Source organism: Pristiophorus japonicus, chromosome 7 (assembly GCF_044704955.1).
Source record: "Pristiophorus japonicus isolate sPriJap1 chromosome 7, sPriJap1.hap1, whole genome shotgun sequence".
Taxonomy (NCBI): domain Eukaryota; kingdom Metazoa; phylum Chordata; class Chondrichthyes; family Pristiophoridae; genus Pristiophorus; species Pristiophorus japonicus.
Genome location: NC_091983.1, coordinates 114731228 through 114748649, shown reverse-complemented (window position 1 = coordinate 114748649; position 17422 = coordinate 114731228). Strand labels below are relative to the sequence as shown.

At 48.5% G+C, this 17422-nt stretch overlaps 1 protein-coding gene across 2 annotated transcripts in view; it reads left to right on the top strand.

Annotated features, from left to right (window-relative positions):
• The window catches only part of lama2 (laminin, alpha 2), a 693080-nt gene that overhangs the window by 357882 nt on the left and 317776 nt on the right, over positions 1–17422 (top strand). For both annotated transcript variants that reach the window (XM_070885262.1, XM_070885261.1), the window contains exon 16: positions 1316–1429. In XM_070885262.1, coding sequence (XP_070741363.1) covers positions 1316–1429 — 114 coding nt within the window. The remainder of the gene's footprint in view (positions 1–1315; positions 1430–17422) is intronic.

The following is a 17422-nucleotide window of genomic DNA, read 5'->3' as shown; positions in this document are numbered from 1 at the left end:
CTTTAGCTTCACGCTTTTTAACAGAACTTTTGCTGCTCCTACTCTCCTAAGTAAAAACGAGGTTATAAAGACTGCTTTTCTGCAGTGGGCTGTAGTATCGACTTATTACCCGAGTAGCAAGTATATATTACTGCAGACTGAAGAATTTATTATTAAAATTTAAATGTGCTAAATTAGGGCAGCTATCACAGTCATCCATTTGCAGTCAAATTCAATTATTAGGCATTGTCTTAGCTGTATTATTGCAGGAAATTGCAAAATATAATCAAATTTATATAGTAATAAAAGTTTTTTACATCAATCAATAATAGATCTGAGATAGCTTCAATGAGCTCATCCAGTAAAACTGCTCACCATGCATTGGTAGTTTGAATCTCATAAGCTCCTTGGTATATTAGACACATATTATATAAAAGCCACCTCTGGATGTTTCTAGAAATGATCGTTGTAGATAGGTTTTATTGGGATGGGTTTTATTGTAAGTACTTTGAAGTAAATGGCTACTTTGTGATCAATTTTTAAAAGGGGACGAGTTGATGCAGTGGTTTAGACTGTGCCCATTCCTCACTGGAAATTAATTTAAATCATACAGATCTAGTAGGAAGTACTTGTTTGAGCCTCGATTCAGACACAGTTGTCCCGAATTTTGCAGTCACATAGTGGTGAGGCTATCAGCGCTCACTTTTATTAACCGGGCCCGGAGGATTACTACCCCCGGATGGGCCGCAGGGCAATTTCAGCCCCTGCGTGACTCAGTGATAATTCTTCAATCTGATTGGTTGAAGAGACACACCATTGCTTGCTCTGTTCACACAGGTCCCAGATCTCCTGTAGAAGATGCATTGCTGTTTTGGATTTCTAATTACTGCAAATTCCAGTCCAAAAGCCCATTGAAAGTCTGTGGGCAAGTTTAAGTGCAATGAACAGCTAGTGCCGTTCGTTCACCACTGTCCGCAAAATCCAGGCCAATATCAAAGCAACACAGGGGAGCTTTGCCCTGTATTTACATATTGGTATACCTGACCTTGGAGTGCTTGATACTTACACCAGTTGCAAATAGTGGAAAGATGTTCAACTCCTCATCACTGCCATTTTTCATCTTAACACAAAAATCAGATTCCTCTGTTGCAATTCTGTATTGTATAATCATAAATTAAAGCTAACAACTTCAGATTGTTTGATTATGATATTATTTATACAATGTTAACAATATAACACTTCACATATCATGAAAGCTATTATAATAAAAGGAGGACATTTTGCATGAGTGAAATGTTACAGTCATTAAATAACAAAGATATTTTCCTTTTTACAGTCCTGTGCGCTTGGATACAGACGAGTAAATAGCACCCTCTATGGAGGAATCTGTGCACCATGTACTTGCTATGGCCATTCTAACTATTGTGATGACATTACTGGGGAATGTTTGGTGAGTATCAATCAATCAAGGTATTTACCCAGCCAGGGTGAGAATATGTTTTTGTCTTGATTATTCACAGCAAATCCAGAGAGTTTGTGCCAATGTAACATTTGGAGTGCATTTATATCTAACAGTAGCACTACCCAGGTCCCCACTCTGTTAGTAACTCTGATCGCACTATCTGTTTCATATAATATTTGTTGTGAAAGTCAGTTAATGCCTCATGTTACAAAAAAAACAATTTAATTACTGGGAAATCTCAGTTTATGCTATAATACTTTAATCGTATTTTCCATGTTGATGTTGAAAACATATACTTTTAACTCTTAGAATGCTACAGTAGCATATTAAATGCAGACAAGTAATCAGGAAAGTATGTTTTCCCTTTTAAACAGTTTATACAACAAATAAGGTCTTTGGTTGTGTGTGCATCTCTAAATTTACATAATACTCAGCATCATAATTAATCTGTTTTGCAGTTTTCACCTGATAATTAGCAGAATACCATAAAATAGTGGCCCTGAAAATCTGCGACTGCTCTGGTAGACTACCACTGTAACTTTGTCAGGGTTCCACCAGCTGAATACTTTCTGCACGGCTAGAAACTCTCCAGCCAGCCTAGCACCAAGACTCTGCCTGCTTTCACAGGAGAAATGCTGGGCAGGTGGGGGGTGGGCAGGGACTCTGAATGTTGGAGTTCCAATGCCCCCAACCTCTTTAGGGTCCTGGTGTATTGTTGTTGCTGATATGCTTGATGAGATCAGGCATTCTGGCTGAAAAACTGGTGGTTTTAGGGCCCATTAGAAGGAACAGGCTGGAATTGATGCCTGGATCCCCAAGTAATTGGCGAGTCAAATGTATTAATTTTTATACTGCACCCTCCTTTGTACAGGGGCAGCGGGGGCAGCTTAAATTTTCTTCTGATAGTGGGGGTAGGGAACACGCTCTGAAGATGACATATACCATACCGCAGATTTCCAGGGCACATGGGCTGAATCTCAACTCCCAAAAAAGGGTGGGTTGGTATCGGGTCAGAGGTGACAATTCAAAAAATCTGAAACAGGAACCCAACACGCCTCGAACCCGCCCACATCTGGAATTAAAGGAGGCAGGATGAGGGGCAGGCCACCTATCAGCTCGTACGAAAGTAGTTGACAATTTAAATATTATAATGAGACCACGTGTAGCGCACGTCGATACTTTTGCGCTCCCGCAAAAGTTATCGTCCCATATGGGGCGCTACGCAATTTCTAGCCCCATGATTCTCAATGATGCTGCAACTCCAATTCCAATTGCAGATCTGTGTCTCAACACTCCATTTCAAGCTTCGGGGCTAGATTTTACACTTTTGTGCAGATCGCCCAAAAATGGTCGATATTTCCAGCGTGGGTGGTAAAAATGTGTTTTCAAATCACCGGCTTGTCGCCCATTCTCAAAGCCCCTCATCTCCATTTTTGAAATAAGGTGTTACTGTGAGCGATAGGAAATGGGCGTTAGCGTTAAATCTCTCTGACTTTCTGCTGTAAAGTGTCGCCGTCCTCAGCAACGGCATGGCAACGCTCGATTCCTGTGATTCAGGAGGTCAAAGGTCATCATGACATGCGCAGAAGAGGAGACAGAGAGAGAGGGAGCTGAGAGGGACTGAAGGTGTGTCTGGGTGTGGTATAGCTGCTTTTGGAGGAAGGAGGGAGAGTTTAGAGCTTTAGAGCAAATAGGGAAACAAAAATTAGCTGTTACCAGCCAGATATTTGCCCGAATTTGGCCTATAATGGAGGGAGAGGAGGAGGCATCACAGCACACTGTGGAGACTGACACTGGCGAGAGCAGTGAGCTGGGGGAGGAGCACATTGGAGGGCGCAAAAGAGCCAGGAGGTTCTCAGACAAGGCAAATGCCTTCCTTCTGCAGGAGGTCGAGTCATGCTGGGGTGATTTGACACAGGGAGGGTGTGGGAAGCCCACCCCAAAGGCCTACCAGAAGATATGGGTCGAGATAGCAGAGGTGGTCTTGTCGGCGACCAACGAGGTGCGTGAGGGCAACCAATGCTGCAAATGATGGAACGACCTTGTGGATCCGCAAGAGTGAGTATTACATTTATTTACATGTACTTATGTATTTATATAATTTGATTTGTAGCAGTCATGAGTGACTATCAACAGATGTGAGGTCTTTCACTTTTACCAGGAATATTGTAGTCAAAGCCTGCGGTCACGGTGCACGTCTTTAGGTAAAAAGTGATAATTGTCATAATAATCATGATTACATCTGTCGGTTATGTGCTGTATCAGTCTCTGTGACAGTACCTAGCAATTATATCACGCAATGATCTCATGCCATGTCGTCCTGTCACCTTTTACAGAAGAAGCTCTCGACGATGATGTAAAGTCCTTACTCTACAGCATGAAACCACACGAGGCACATTCTGGGAACAAGGTCACTCTGTGACCTTAACTCTTTATTCACAGGACTCCAAAGATGATGACCCTGCATGGGACCTCCCTTTTTATACCTGTGTGATCGGGTAAGGAGTGTCTCCCACAAGTTCACCCCTTGTGGTCAAGGTGTGCATCTAGATTGAGAGTATACAGTGATACAGTGGTGTTACATTGAGGTTACATACATGACATCACCTTCCCCCCAGGTTTAGTCTTTCAAGTGGTCTACGCTCCCTCGTGGAGCGCCGCAGTTGGGGCTCTGGTTGTTGGACACTGACGTGAGTGTCTGTCGCCTGTGGTGATTCTGGCCTGTCCGGGCTGACCGCAGGGACTGTGCATTCTTTTGAATGCTCTTGTTACTCATTCACTGGCGGTGTTGTGAGCTCCATCTCATGGTCTTCTTCAGGTTCCTCCGTGTCAATGCTGAACCTTTTTTTTACTTGGTCCAGATGCTTACGGCATATCTGACCATTGTTGAGCTTCACCACAATGACCCTATTCCCCTCTTTTGCAATTACAGTGCCCTCGAGCCATTTGGGCCCCATGGCGGGATTGAGGACGAATACAGGATCATTTATTTCTATACATCTCCTCCTCGAATTGCGGTCATGGTACTCATTTTGTGACTTGCGCTTGCCCTCAACTATGTCGGTCAGGATTGGGTGAATGAGGGACAACCGAGTTTTGAGTGTCCATTTCATTAGTAGCTCTGCGGGCGGGACGCCCGTGAGCGAGTGTGGTCGGGATCTATAAACCAGCAGGAGGCACGATAGGTGGCATTGTAGGGAGGGTCCTTGAATCCTGAGCATACCTTGCTTAATGATTTGGACTGCACGTTCTGCCTGGCCATTGGAGAACGGCTTGAATGGCGCAGTCCTGACGTGGTTGATGCCATTGCCTGACATAAACTCTCGGAATTCGTAGCTTGTGAAACATGGGCCATTATCACTAACCAGGATGTCCAGCAAGCCGTGGATTACAAAGATCGCACGTAGGCTTTCCACGGTGGTAGATGACGTGCATGAATTTAGAATGATGCACTTGATCCATTTTGAGTACGCATCTACCACAATAAGGAACATCTTACCCATGAACAGGCCCGCGTAGTCAACGTGAATGCGTGACCATGGCCTGGTGGGCCAGGGCCATGGGCTGAGCGGGGCCTCCCTGGGGGCATTACTCAGATGGGCACACGTCGTGCACCTGCAAACATAGTGTTCCAGGTCTGAATCAATTCCGGGCCACCAAACGTGTGACCGGGCAATGGCCTTCATCAGCACAATGCCTGGGTGCTCGCTGTGGAGTTCCCGGATGAATGCCTCCCTGCTCTTCTGGGGCATAACTACCCGGCTGCCCCATATTAGGCAGTCGACTTGGATGGAGAGCTCATCCATCCGTCTGTGGAATGGTCTGACCTCCTCAGGGCATGCTCCGTGTGTGGGCGCCCAATCCCCAGTCAGGACACATTTCTTAATCAGGGATAGGAGGGGATCCCTGTTTGTCCAGATTTTGATCTGGCGGGCTGTGATGGGGGAGCCTGCGCTGTCAAAGGCATCGACAGCCATGACCATCTCAGCGCTTTGCTCCGCTGCCCCCTCAGTGGTGGCCAGTGGAAGCCTGCTGAGCGCATTCGTACAATTTTCAGTGCCGGGCTGGTGCCGGATGGAATAGTTATAAGCAGCCAGGGTGAGGGCCCATCGCTGTATGCGAGCTGATGCATTGGCATTGATAGCCATGCTGTCAGATAATAGGGATGTTAATGACTTGTGGTCCGTCTCTAACTCAAACTTCCTACCAAAGAAGGACTGATGCATTTCTTTTACACCATAGACACATGCAAGCGCTTCCTTCTCGACCATGCCATATCCCCGTTCTGCTTGAGAGAGCGACCTGGAGGCATAAGCCACAGGTTGTAGTTGACCCTCAGCATTGTCCTGCTGCAACACGCACCCAACCCCATAGGACGATGCATCACATGTAAGAACTGATTTTTTACAAGGGTCAACAACTTGTTTGAACAAAGTAGGTTTCGCACCCGATCAAAAGCCCGTTCCTGACAGTCCCCCCAAAACCAATCACAACCCTTACGCAGGAACACGTGTAGCGGCTCCAACAACGTGTTCAAGTTCGGCAGAAAGTTCCCGAAATAGTTCAGCAGTCCCAGGAATGAACGCAACTCCAATGTGTTACAGGGCCTGGGTGCTCGTCGAATCGCCTCTGTTTTGGATTCGGTGGGCCGAATCCCATCTGCAGCAACCCTCCTGCCCAGAAACTCAACATCGGGGGCTAAAAACACACATTTAGACTTCTTGAGTCGCAGACCTAACCGGTCCAGTCGGCGTAGCATCTCCTCCAGGTTGTGGAGGTGTTCCTCAGTGTCTCGACTCGTGATGAGGATGTCGTCCTGGAATACGATCGTTCCAGGAATGGGTTTATGCAGGCTTTCCATGTTTCATTGAAAAATCGCGGCCGCTGATCGAATGCCAAACGGGCACCTGTTATAAACGAACAGTCCCTTGTGCGTGGTGATAGTGGTCAGTAGTTTAGATTCATCGGCCAGTTCCTGGGTCATATAGGCTGAAGTGAGGTCCAACTTGGTGAACACTTTGCCATCTGCCAGCGTGGCGAAAAGGTCCTCCGCTCTCGGGAGCAGGTATTGGTCTTGTAGGGACACCTGATTGATGGTGGCCTTGTAGTTGCCACAGATCCTGACAGAGCCATCCGCTTTAAGGACGGGAACGATGGGGCTCGCCCAGTCGCTGAATTCAACAGGCGAGATGATGCCCTCTCTCAACAGCCGGTCCAATTCACTCTCGATCTTTTCGCACATTATATACGGCACCGCTCTGGCTTTGTGGTGCACTGGCCTGGCGTCCGCGGTGATGTGTATCACTACTTTAGTGCCTTTGAAAGTCCCGATGCCAGGTTGGAATAGTGAGTCGAATTGTTGCAGAACTTGTGAGCACGAATGTCGCTCCACAGATGACAATGCGTGAACATCCCCACATTTCTAGTTCATGTCGGCCAACCAGCTCCTCCCCAACAGTGCGTGACCATTGCCCGGGACAATCCAGAGCAGCAGCCGATTCACTAACCCATTGTGTGTGACAGCCAACATTGCACTGCCTAGCACCGGAATGATTTCTTTAGTGTAATCCGTAATAGTGTCACAACACGTGCTAATTTTGGTTCACTGGCTTTAAATGGCCATAGCTTTTCAAATTGTTGAATGCCCATGAGTGACTGGCTGGCCCCAGTGTCCAGGGATGCCATTTAACAAAACCTTCATCATCATGGGTGTCGTTTTGGTGTATGAACTGTGAATATTTGCCACATGGACCCTCTGAACCTCGGCGTCCATCGATTTGCCCCAAAAGTCATCCTGCCTCAGAGGACCCTCTTCTGGTCCATCCGCCTCATATATTAGTCTGGTTGCAGGCTTCCTGCACATTCGAGCTAAATGGTCACTGAGATTTCAGTTCCTGCAGAAAACTGTTGAAATCTGCAAGATCTGGCTGGGTGTTTTCCCCCACACCTCCAGCATGAGTTAAAGTTTCCATTGTTGTGAACAAAGGGACTATGGCTAGGCATTCCGTGCTGACTATCCCTTGGACTGCTCTTAAATACCCTATTAGTGGGTTTCAATAGCCCCCATCCCGGGCCGCATTGTCTGCTGTGATGGCGTGAATGTCCGTTCAGCCTGCATTATCTCTGTTGAAGTCCTACTCTGGGGTCTATTGCTGCCTGGAGGGTGTTGAACTGCCCCTGCCTACCTGCGGGGCTCTGAGCCGCATTGATGATGTTGACTCCCTGATCCCTCGCCGCGTTAGGGGCAGACTTGAGCGTGTATGTTATTTTCGTCTCTTCCTCCCCTGCCATGAAAGTTCGAGCTAGCAACGCCGCCGCTTCCAAGGTCAAATCCTTGGTCTCAATTAACTTGCGGAAAATCTCCGCATGACCGATGCCCTCGATAAAGAAGTCCCTTAACATCTCCCCCTGCAGGCGTCTGTGAACTTACAGAGGCTGGCCAAACGCCAGAGGTCCGCTACGAAGTCCGGTATGCTCTGTCCTTCCTGACGTCGGTGGGTGTAGATTCTGTGTTGGGCCATGTGTATGCTCCTCGCTGGTTTGAGGTGCTCCTCGATCAATTTGCTAAGTTCTTCAAAGGTTTTGTCCGCGGGCTTTTCGCGTGCTAGCAAGTCCTTCATGAACGCATAAGTCTTTGGTCCACAGCTGGTCAAAAGATGAGCCCTTCGCTTGTCGGCCGCTGCATCCCCCAGCCATTCTTTCGTAACGAAGCTTTGCTGAAGCCTCTCGCCAAAATCATCCCAGTCTTCCCCAACACAGTACCATTCCTCTGTGCTACCGGTGGCCATTCTCGTGGGTCGTGAATTCCCGTTTCTCGTCGCCAATGTAAAGTCCTTACTCGACAGTATGAAACCACATGGGGCACATTCTGGGAACAAGGTCACTCTGTGACCTTAACTCTTTATTCACAGGACTCCAAGTGATGACTCTGTGTGGGACCTCCCTTTTTATACCTGTGTGATCAGGTAAGGAGTGTCTCCCACAAGTTCACCCCTTGTGGTCAAGGTTTGCATCTAGGTTGAGTGTATGCAGTAATACAGTGGTGTTACATTGAGGTTACATACATGACAGATGAAGTCTGTGCAGAGGTGAATGGGTGGGGGGCCACCAGTTCCCAGTGATATCACTGAGATGGAGGAATGGGTGCTCGCGCTCGTGGGGAAGCACCCCTGGACAGCCACGCAGGCATCTGCAGACCCTGAAGTGAAGCGACGTGAGTAAAGTTTACACCATTGCGTGATGTAAAGTCAATAGATGCCACACCCACTCATATCCGAACAATCATATATGATAGATGATTTCTAAAATTGTCCTATAAATAATGCTGGCCTAATGAAAATCATTGCAATGCAAATGTGTTGATGGTCATGAAATGTGATGTCTGCGATGATCTTGATAGTGATGGTGCTTTTGTCGTGCATATGCTGTGTGTAGCGCTGGAATCACCTTGTCACCCTAGCACCTCCTTCTCCTCTAATAACCTCATTTGTGTTTTGTATTTCAGCCAGCAGCACGGCGCCAAGCAAGACCACAGAGGCCAGAAGGTGGGGGCGCGGGGCTGGACTTGCCAGATGATCCTACATCTGCTGAGGATCTGCTGGATCTGCTGGGTCTGTTCTCTATGGATGAGAGCGCGGACTTCAAGGAACCTGCATCGCCAGACTCCAGAAGCCATTCCACCACAAGGCCATCTAGTGGTCCTCCGGTCATTCCCACCTCCACTCTGGAGGTACCGGCCCCAAACATCTCGCCACAGGGTAACCCATTTGTCCCCAGGACGGCGCCGACCCCGCGGAGGTTTTGTGGATGCGGCAGGTCTGGTCCATGAGTGCCACATGAGAGTGGAGAGATGGTGCAGTTGTCCAGGAGGACTGTAGACATTGGTGACCAGCTCTTCGATGCATTGGGGGCATATCCTGACAGCTGGCCACCGTGAATGAGTACATTTCGTGGATGGTGGAGGCTCTGGAGGCGATCCCAAGGAACACTGCTGCCACAGGCCTTCCAGCAGTCTCCGAGCACGGCACTCCACCCCTAGGTTCCGCACCACCACTGCGAACGACAGATGAGAGGCAGGACCAAGATCCTGCTTCTGGATCAGAGAATATTGCCCCTTCGGCACCCCCTGCTCCCGTACCCATACAACCTCCGCCTCTGCCTTCATCCCCTCCAATGAGGCACCGCCTGAGGAGCTCTTTGGCCAGGTGGCGTGGAGCGAGGAGGGGAAGGGGTGGAGAAGGGGAGGGGGGAAGGAAAGTGAGGTGCATGCCCACAGGTGATGGCTGTGTTATATCTCCATCTGGGTGTATGCAATTTGTTGTAAGGTATGGGGGGAGGGGGCCACTCTGTTGGTTTGCATTTGTGTTCTGTGTTGCTGGACATGTTGAACATTTGATTGATGTCAATGATGGAAAAAGTAGGGTGTGGACGGGGGTGGGGTGTTTTTGCCCGTGATACTTATGATTTCAGATCAATGTTGGTATAAAAAATGTTTTATTGAACATAACCTTGTTGCGCATTGTCTCAGATAGCTGGATCGTTACACACTGGTGATTCCTTAACATGAAAAGGTTAAATAAAACTTAAGTTCAATCAACATAAACTTTAACTGGCACCAAGGTGATGGCCACCATTGATGTCTGAGCTGCATACAAACAGCAGTGTGTCCGCATTGTCACTCACGGCAATGTTCTTTCAAGCAAATCATTCAGATATCAGCTCCTTACGTAAGAGTCTTGCAGCTATGTAGCCACCACGGGCCCTTTCCTGTGGTCTGGAGGGGGGCATGGCCTGGTTGTCCTCCTCTTCCTCTCCTGAAGTGGAGCATCAGTCCCTTCTGGCAATTCTTGGCCCCTCCTGATAGCCAGGTTGTGCAGCATGGAGCACACAACCATGAATTTAGCTACTTGCCCAGGATTGTATTGTAGCTCCCCTCCTGTGTGGTCCAGGCACCTGAAGTGCTGCTTAAGCAGTTATTGTTTTCTGGACCACATTGCAAGTGGCTCTGTGGCTCTGGTTGTATCGCATCTTGGCCTCGGTGTGGGTGTCACGCAGTGGGGGGTCATCAGCCAGGTGGCTAGGCCATATCGGTTGTCACCAAGCATCCAACATTGTCCTTGTGGCTGCCTGGGAGCAGCTTGGAGGCCCCAACCTGTGAGAGACCATCAGCGGCAGGTCGGGGCCATAAAAGGAGCGGCGAGCAGTGGCCCAGGAGCAGCTTGGAGGCAAGCCACTACAAGGTACAGTGCGAGCTGATGCAGGGGGGCAATGGCAGTGAAGAGTGACGTCAGCAAGGTCCAGGTCAGCGATTGGCGCGTGGGCAGGTGCAGCAGGAGTGACGAGATCAGGGTGAAGGAGTTGTGAGAGACTGTGGAGAGGGATGTGATCAGGGCCCAAGGTAGGCATGAGTTTGGGGCCAGGGGCTCAGGGACAGCACGGGCCAGCCCACACTGCGATGTGTGTGCGCACTGGGTCTGTCCAGCAGAGCAGGTCTCCAGTTGTCTTGGGTAATCCTTGCCACTGGACCAAGACCTAGCTCTGTCAAGCCTGTGTGGTGGCTGGTGTGCAACGGCCACCACACGTAAAAAAAATCCACGCACAGGCATCTTCCACCCTTGAGGATGTAGTTCGGGTTCTTCTTTCGAAACACCTGTGAACTCATCCTTTTTTTTGGCATGGAAACAAATCATCCTCGTTTCAAGGGACTGCCTATGATGATGATGTGGCTGACTCTTAAACATGTCACAGACAGCGCTCTCACGCAGGATGTGAGCCTCATCGAAGCTACCTGGACATTTGGCATTCACTGCCCTTATGATCTGGTTGTGGTCGACAACTAGTTGGACCATCAGGGAATGAAATCCTTTTCTATTATGAAAACGCTCTGGGTCCTGAGAAGGTGCCCGCATGGCGAGTGCACTGTATTGCATCCTGGGGAACTTAGCAATGCGGTGGAATGCTCCAGCCCTGTCAGTCTGAGCCTCCGTGGTCATGGAGAAGGTGATAAAGTCCATCCTTTTTGCGTATATGGTCTCTGTGACCTGTCTAATGCAGCGATGAATGGCATGGTGAGACATAGAGAAAATCTCAACCACGGAGGCCCGAAAGGAACCAGATGTGGAGAAAGACAGTGCCACGGTGACCTTGACCTCAACTGACACTGATGTCCTGATGGCAGGCTACATATGTGGCCTGATGAGCTCACGTATTTCATTGATCACCACCTTGTGGAAGCGCATCCTCCGAAGGCAGGTCTGCTCAGACACGTCGAGGTAAGACCTCTTCTTCCTGTAAGTGCGAGGTGTGTATGGTCTGGACTTCCTCCTCATTCTTGCATGTCTTAAATTGGGTACATAATGATGTGCATCAGACATTGAGCCATTTGCACTCTGCAGCATCTGCGTATTAATCGATGCAGGCTGAGAAATGGCTGGCCCCATTGCAATGAAAGTATAATAGCGATTGATCAGAAGCAATAATCTCCTCACTAAAATACACCTGCAGTAAACCCCAATAGTCCAGAGTCTGAAAATATATCTGTTGAGATGGTCACTTTGCCTGAGAAGAACTCCAGAGTCAATCCAAACTTCCCTGAAGTTGAAGCAGCCTTTTGAATGAAGGGACCTGCGATTTTAAAAATTGCGCCCACATCTCTGTGATTCGTTCAGAACAGTTCCACTTTTTCTGAGCGGTGTTTTGGGTGAGCGATATTGTGGGAGATATGTGTGCGAGGTGGTGAAATTGATGCTGGGCGATGATCTGGGCGTTAGTTTCAGCAAATGTGATCTTTACGACAAAAAAAAGTGGGCGGTCGGTATTATTGAATCTCGGCGTTAATTATATGCGGAAACTAACGTTGGATGATATTATGGCCGTTGATTTCGTCTATTCTGATGATTCCGCCCAAAAAAAGTGGGGCAGGCGGTATTATTTTTTCCCACCGTTACACACATGGAGAGAGTAATGCTCGAAAAATGGGTGTCAGTTTTCATTTTGTGGCTAAATGGGCGCTATCTGAGCGTTATACGTCATTTCAGCGGTAAAATGGACGTTAAGTGGGAGTTATGCATGCAAAAAAAGTTGAAAAACTAGCCCATTTTCACAATAGCCTTTGCTGTGCTGTTGAAACATGGAACTGCGGTTGAAATGAAAGTACCAAATCTTCAATCCTATGATTTGGACCCTGTGATCTTTGACTAAACTTGTTAAAATGCTGAGTAATTTAAGGAGTCTTTGACAAGACATTTGTATTAGTTCCATCACAAATAGATAAAATATGATGTTATTGGGGAGAGTCTATAGATGCTTTCTAAAACTGAAGCATTAGTGGTAAATCAGTGTGAAACTGATTATATCATGCCTGTAGAAATATAGGGCCCAAGTTTCCACATGATTCGCGCCTGATTTTTAGGAGCAACTGGTGGAGAACGGACTATTTTAGAAATCGCAATTCTCCACATTTTTTTTTCTGCAGTTCTAGTCAGGTAGAACAGTTCTAGTTTAGAACAGAATTTTTTCTTCAAAAGGGGGCGCGTCCGGCCATTGACACCTGATTTGAAAGTTTCCACAGTGAAAACGTACTCCAAACTAAAGTAGAATGGAGCCAGTGAAGATTTTTGTAGAACTGAAAAAACCTGTTCTACACATTAAAAAATCAGGCGCAGGTTACAAATTAGGCGTCCAGAACGAGGTGGGGGGAAGGGAACTCATTAAATTCGACAATAAATCCTTATTTATACTTCTACAAATATTATACAAATAAATCCAACCTGAATAAACATTTATAAGCCAAGAAAAGATTAAATAAACCATCTTCCTACCTGTGTGAAAGTGCTTCAGCCAGGGAGAATTCTGCAGCCATTCGTGCCGCTGAGCGGGAGGGAGGGAGGGAGGGAGGGAGAGAGGGAGAGAGAGAGTGGAGGGGGGGAGAGAGAGCAGGAGGGGGGGGGGAAGAGAGAGGGGGGGGCGGGTCGGGGAACAGGAGTGCGGGTCGGGTCGGGTCAGTCGGGGGGGGGGAGCGGGTGTCGGGTGTCGGGTCGGGGTGGGGGGGGTGGGGGGGAGGAGCGGGTGTCGGGTCTCGGGTCGGGGCGGGGGGGGAGAGCGGGTGTCGGGTGTCGGGTCGGGGCGGGGGGGGGCAGCGGGTGTCGGGTTGGGGAGCGGGTGTCGGGGGTCGGGGTGGGGGGGGGAGCGGGTGTCGGGTCGGGGCTGGGGGAGGGGAGCGGGTGTCAGGTCGGGTCTGGTCGGCGGGGGGGGGGAGCGGGTGTCTGGTCTGCGGGGGGGGGGAGAGCGGGTGTCGGGTCGGGTCTGGTCGGCGCGGGGGGCGGGTGTCGGGTCTGGTCGGGGGGGGGGAGCAGGAGCTGGCCGTGGGAGGAGCCTCATTCACGCAGCCCCAGTGAGGCCATTCAGCCAGGGCTAGGGGCTGCGTGCTTCGGGCCCCTCCCACACAGTTCGGCGCCTGGAGCTACTGCACTTGCGTGCCGACTGTAGCGCGCATGTGCAGAGGTCCCGGCACTGTTTTCAGCGCCGGGATCTGGCTCCGCCCCCCCACAGCTCGTGCTGACTGCGCCGAGGGCCAGAGGACCTACAGGTAGGTGGAGAATACCGAGGATTGTTTTAGGCGCCGTTTTAGGCGCGAAAAACGGGCGCCCAGCTCGGAGGGGCGCCCGTTTTTTTTCTTGTGGAAACTTGGGCCCATAGAAACCAGTTCACTTGATTATTATGATATCATGAATCAGTTGGGAACTCTAAAATAATGAAGTACAGAACATGTTTCAAGTATTAGAAAAACTTAATAACTTAATAACTAAAGAATGAATCACAAGTGAATTATAATTAAGTTTTTCTCAACAGTGTAATAAATTTTACAGTCTATAGTGTCTCTATGAGTATCACACTCAACTGGGGAAAAGTACAGAATCTATTACACAAGTGAGAAGTAACCTGAGTAGATCAGTCATCAGAAATGAGTGTATTTCCCCTGAAAATGTATTTAGTTGTCATGGTGCATGAAATTCAAGGGAATTACAATGACATTTTCTATCCATAATTCAATATGAAGAAAAAATAATGTACAATCATATTCCAAACTGGAGTCCTCCAACTATGTATAATTGGCATGCAGTATTATTACTTCATAAATAGGAAGTATCCAAACTTTGATTTTATAAAGGACACAGATAATTGTGAGGTGCAGTTATTGTTGACCGTCAAATTGAAGCATGGCCTCTTACCAGGCAGACATTGGGGTTAATTTAACCCCCCCCCTCCCCGCCCCCCTCAAAATGGGTGGGTTAGGGGTCTAGTGAATTGATAATTTTAAAATCTCAAACCCGACCCCAGCCCACCTCCAACCCACCCACTTCCAGGTTTAACGGAGGCGGGACAAGAGGCATACAGCCAACCCACTCCCAGGAGGTGGGTTAGCGATGTAATTATTATAATGATGCCGGGAGCCTCACATTTAACCTGTTTTACCCTGGCTGGCTGAGTTTCCCAGGCCTTGGAAAAACCGGCAGCTCAAGGGAGGCGAGGACAGCTTTGGGGAGAAGGTAAGTGCTTTTGCAACACTGCTTGTGGGCCAGGAGGAGAAGGAGTGCTTCCTTTGGGCCCTCCTGCTACTTTCTTGCCTTGGATCAGGACCCTTCAATACAAAGACCCCCCCCGGGATCGGGGATTGTAACTCCACAGCACACGGGAAATCCCAGGCTTCAGGGCTCCCGACCAAAACTCGGCCTTCCCCCCACCGTCTCCGCTTACCAATCCACCTCAGTCAAGATCAGGGCCATTGTGTCACTTTACCTGTCTTAAAAGTATAGCATTTATCTGACTACATTGATATATTTTGTTAGAAATAGCCAAGTTAAGGCTATATCTGGTCACTTTAATAATCAGGTTTGACTGTAAACCAATCTGGTGGGTATATTGTGTTTAATCAGAGTTTAAGATGGAATATAACACATTAGTTATACAGCATAAACATACAACCGTGACAAGTAGCTGCTACCCAATCCTGATTGGACAAACAGCTGCCGCACATGAGCAGTTCTCTGGTGTGCAGCCTCTCTTTCTCTCGTCTAGAGCCTCCTTCAGTAAAGCATGGAATTGCTCTCAGAACGATCGACCAGCACAACTCCTGGTATTTCCCTCCACTGTTTGTGGGGATGAGCTCTCAGGCTGTTACTTTTATTTGGTTAAAGAACATAAGAACAGAAGAAATAGGAATAGGAGGACGCCATATGGCCCCTCGAGTCTACTCCGCCATTCAATAAGATCACGGCTGATCTGATCATGACCTCAGCTCCACTTCCCTGCCCACTCCCCATAACCCCTTACCCCCTTATTGTTTAAGTAGCTGTCTATTTCTGTCTTAAATTTATTCCATGTCCCAGCTTCCACAGCTCTCTGAGGCAGTAAATTCCACAGATTTACAACCCTCTGAGAGAAGAAACCTCTCCTCATCTCAGTTTTAAATGGGTGGTTCCTTATTCTAAGGTCATGCCCTCTAGTTCTAGGTTCCCCCCATCAGTGGAAACATTCTCTCTGCATCCACCTTGTCAAGCCCGCTCATAACCTTATACGTTTCGATAAGATCACCTCTCATTCCTCTGAATTCCAATGAGTAGAGGCCCAACCCACTCAACCTTTCCTCATAAGTCAACCCCCTCATCCCCGGAATCAACCCATTGAACTCCCTCTGAACCGCCCCCAAAGCAAGTACATTCTTTCATAAATATGGAAACCAAAACTGCATGCAGTATTCCAGATATGGACTCACCAACTGTATAACTGTAGCAAGACTTCCCCCTCCTTACACTCCATCCCCCCCACAACAAAGGCCAAGACACCACTGGCCTTCCTGATCACTTGCCGCACCTGCACATTATCCCTTTGCGTTTCATGCACGAGTACCCCCAGGTCCTGCTACACTGCGGCACTCCGCAATCCCGCTCCATCTAAATAATAACTTGCTCTTTGATTCTTTCTGTCAAAGCTCTCCAACTCTCCAACACTATATTCCATCCGCCAAATTTTTGCCCACTCACCCAGGCTGTCCATGTCCTGCTGCAGATCCCCCGTGTCCTCCCCACACATTGCCCCTCCTCCCATGTTCTTAGAGGTGGGCCTGGAGTGGGATATTCGCCTATAAAGGTTCCCCTTAAAACTCAATACCCAATGGGGCTTCAAGTTCATTGTCTAAATTTGCCGGTGAAGACCCACTCTGAAGGAAGGGTCTTCACAATCATTACACATCTTTGCTTGTTTAAAGTTTTGAAGGCCAATCCATCCACCTGGACCCTCTTAATCTCGTACGGCCCTGAACTCCTGGTGTATTCTCAGGCACAGCCTTGGGCCATTAAAAGAGAGGCCCTTTGTTAGAGCTTTCTCACTCCAGCCGGTCGTCATGGATACCCTTCTATTTACGTCTTTAATACTAATTAATTTTTATTATCTTTGCAAGCAGTTCTGTTAAACAAACTCCAAATTCTACATTAGCATTATAATATGGTTATAGGTTGGGCTTTCATTGACCAAATTAAAGACTAAGGCCCCGATATTGATGAGCTGTAAGGCCCACCAATTTTTCGGTGGTCCCCGGACGGCACCTATCTTTTTGGCGCACGCTGCCACTGGGTCCAGCCGGGAGTCAGTTTCGGCCTGGTATTGTGGGCAGCAGCATCTGCAGCAGACAGCGGGAGTCGGCGGGCGGGCGGGCGCAGGCATCAGCGGGCAGCAGCATCAGTGGGCGGGAGGTGCAGGCCTCTCAAATCGGAGAACTTCAGAGGTGCTGCACCGCGCATGCGCGAGATTTTTTTTTTGTAGTTCTATCAGCACACCGCGTCATTTTTGCCGCAATTGAGGCTGCTGGGACATGTGCGCATTCGCTTAAATGGTGAACACTCTCTTGCATCTGCCAGTTGTAGAGGGGAGAGTGTTGGAGACACAGAGCTGCAAACTTTTCATAAGCCATTCCTTAAGTGATTT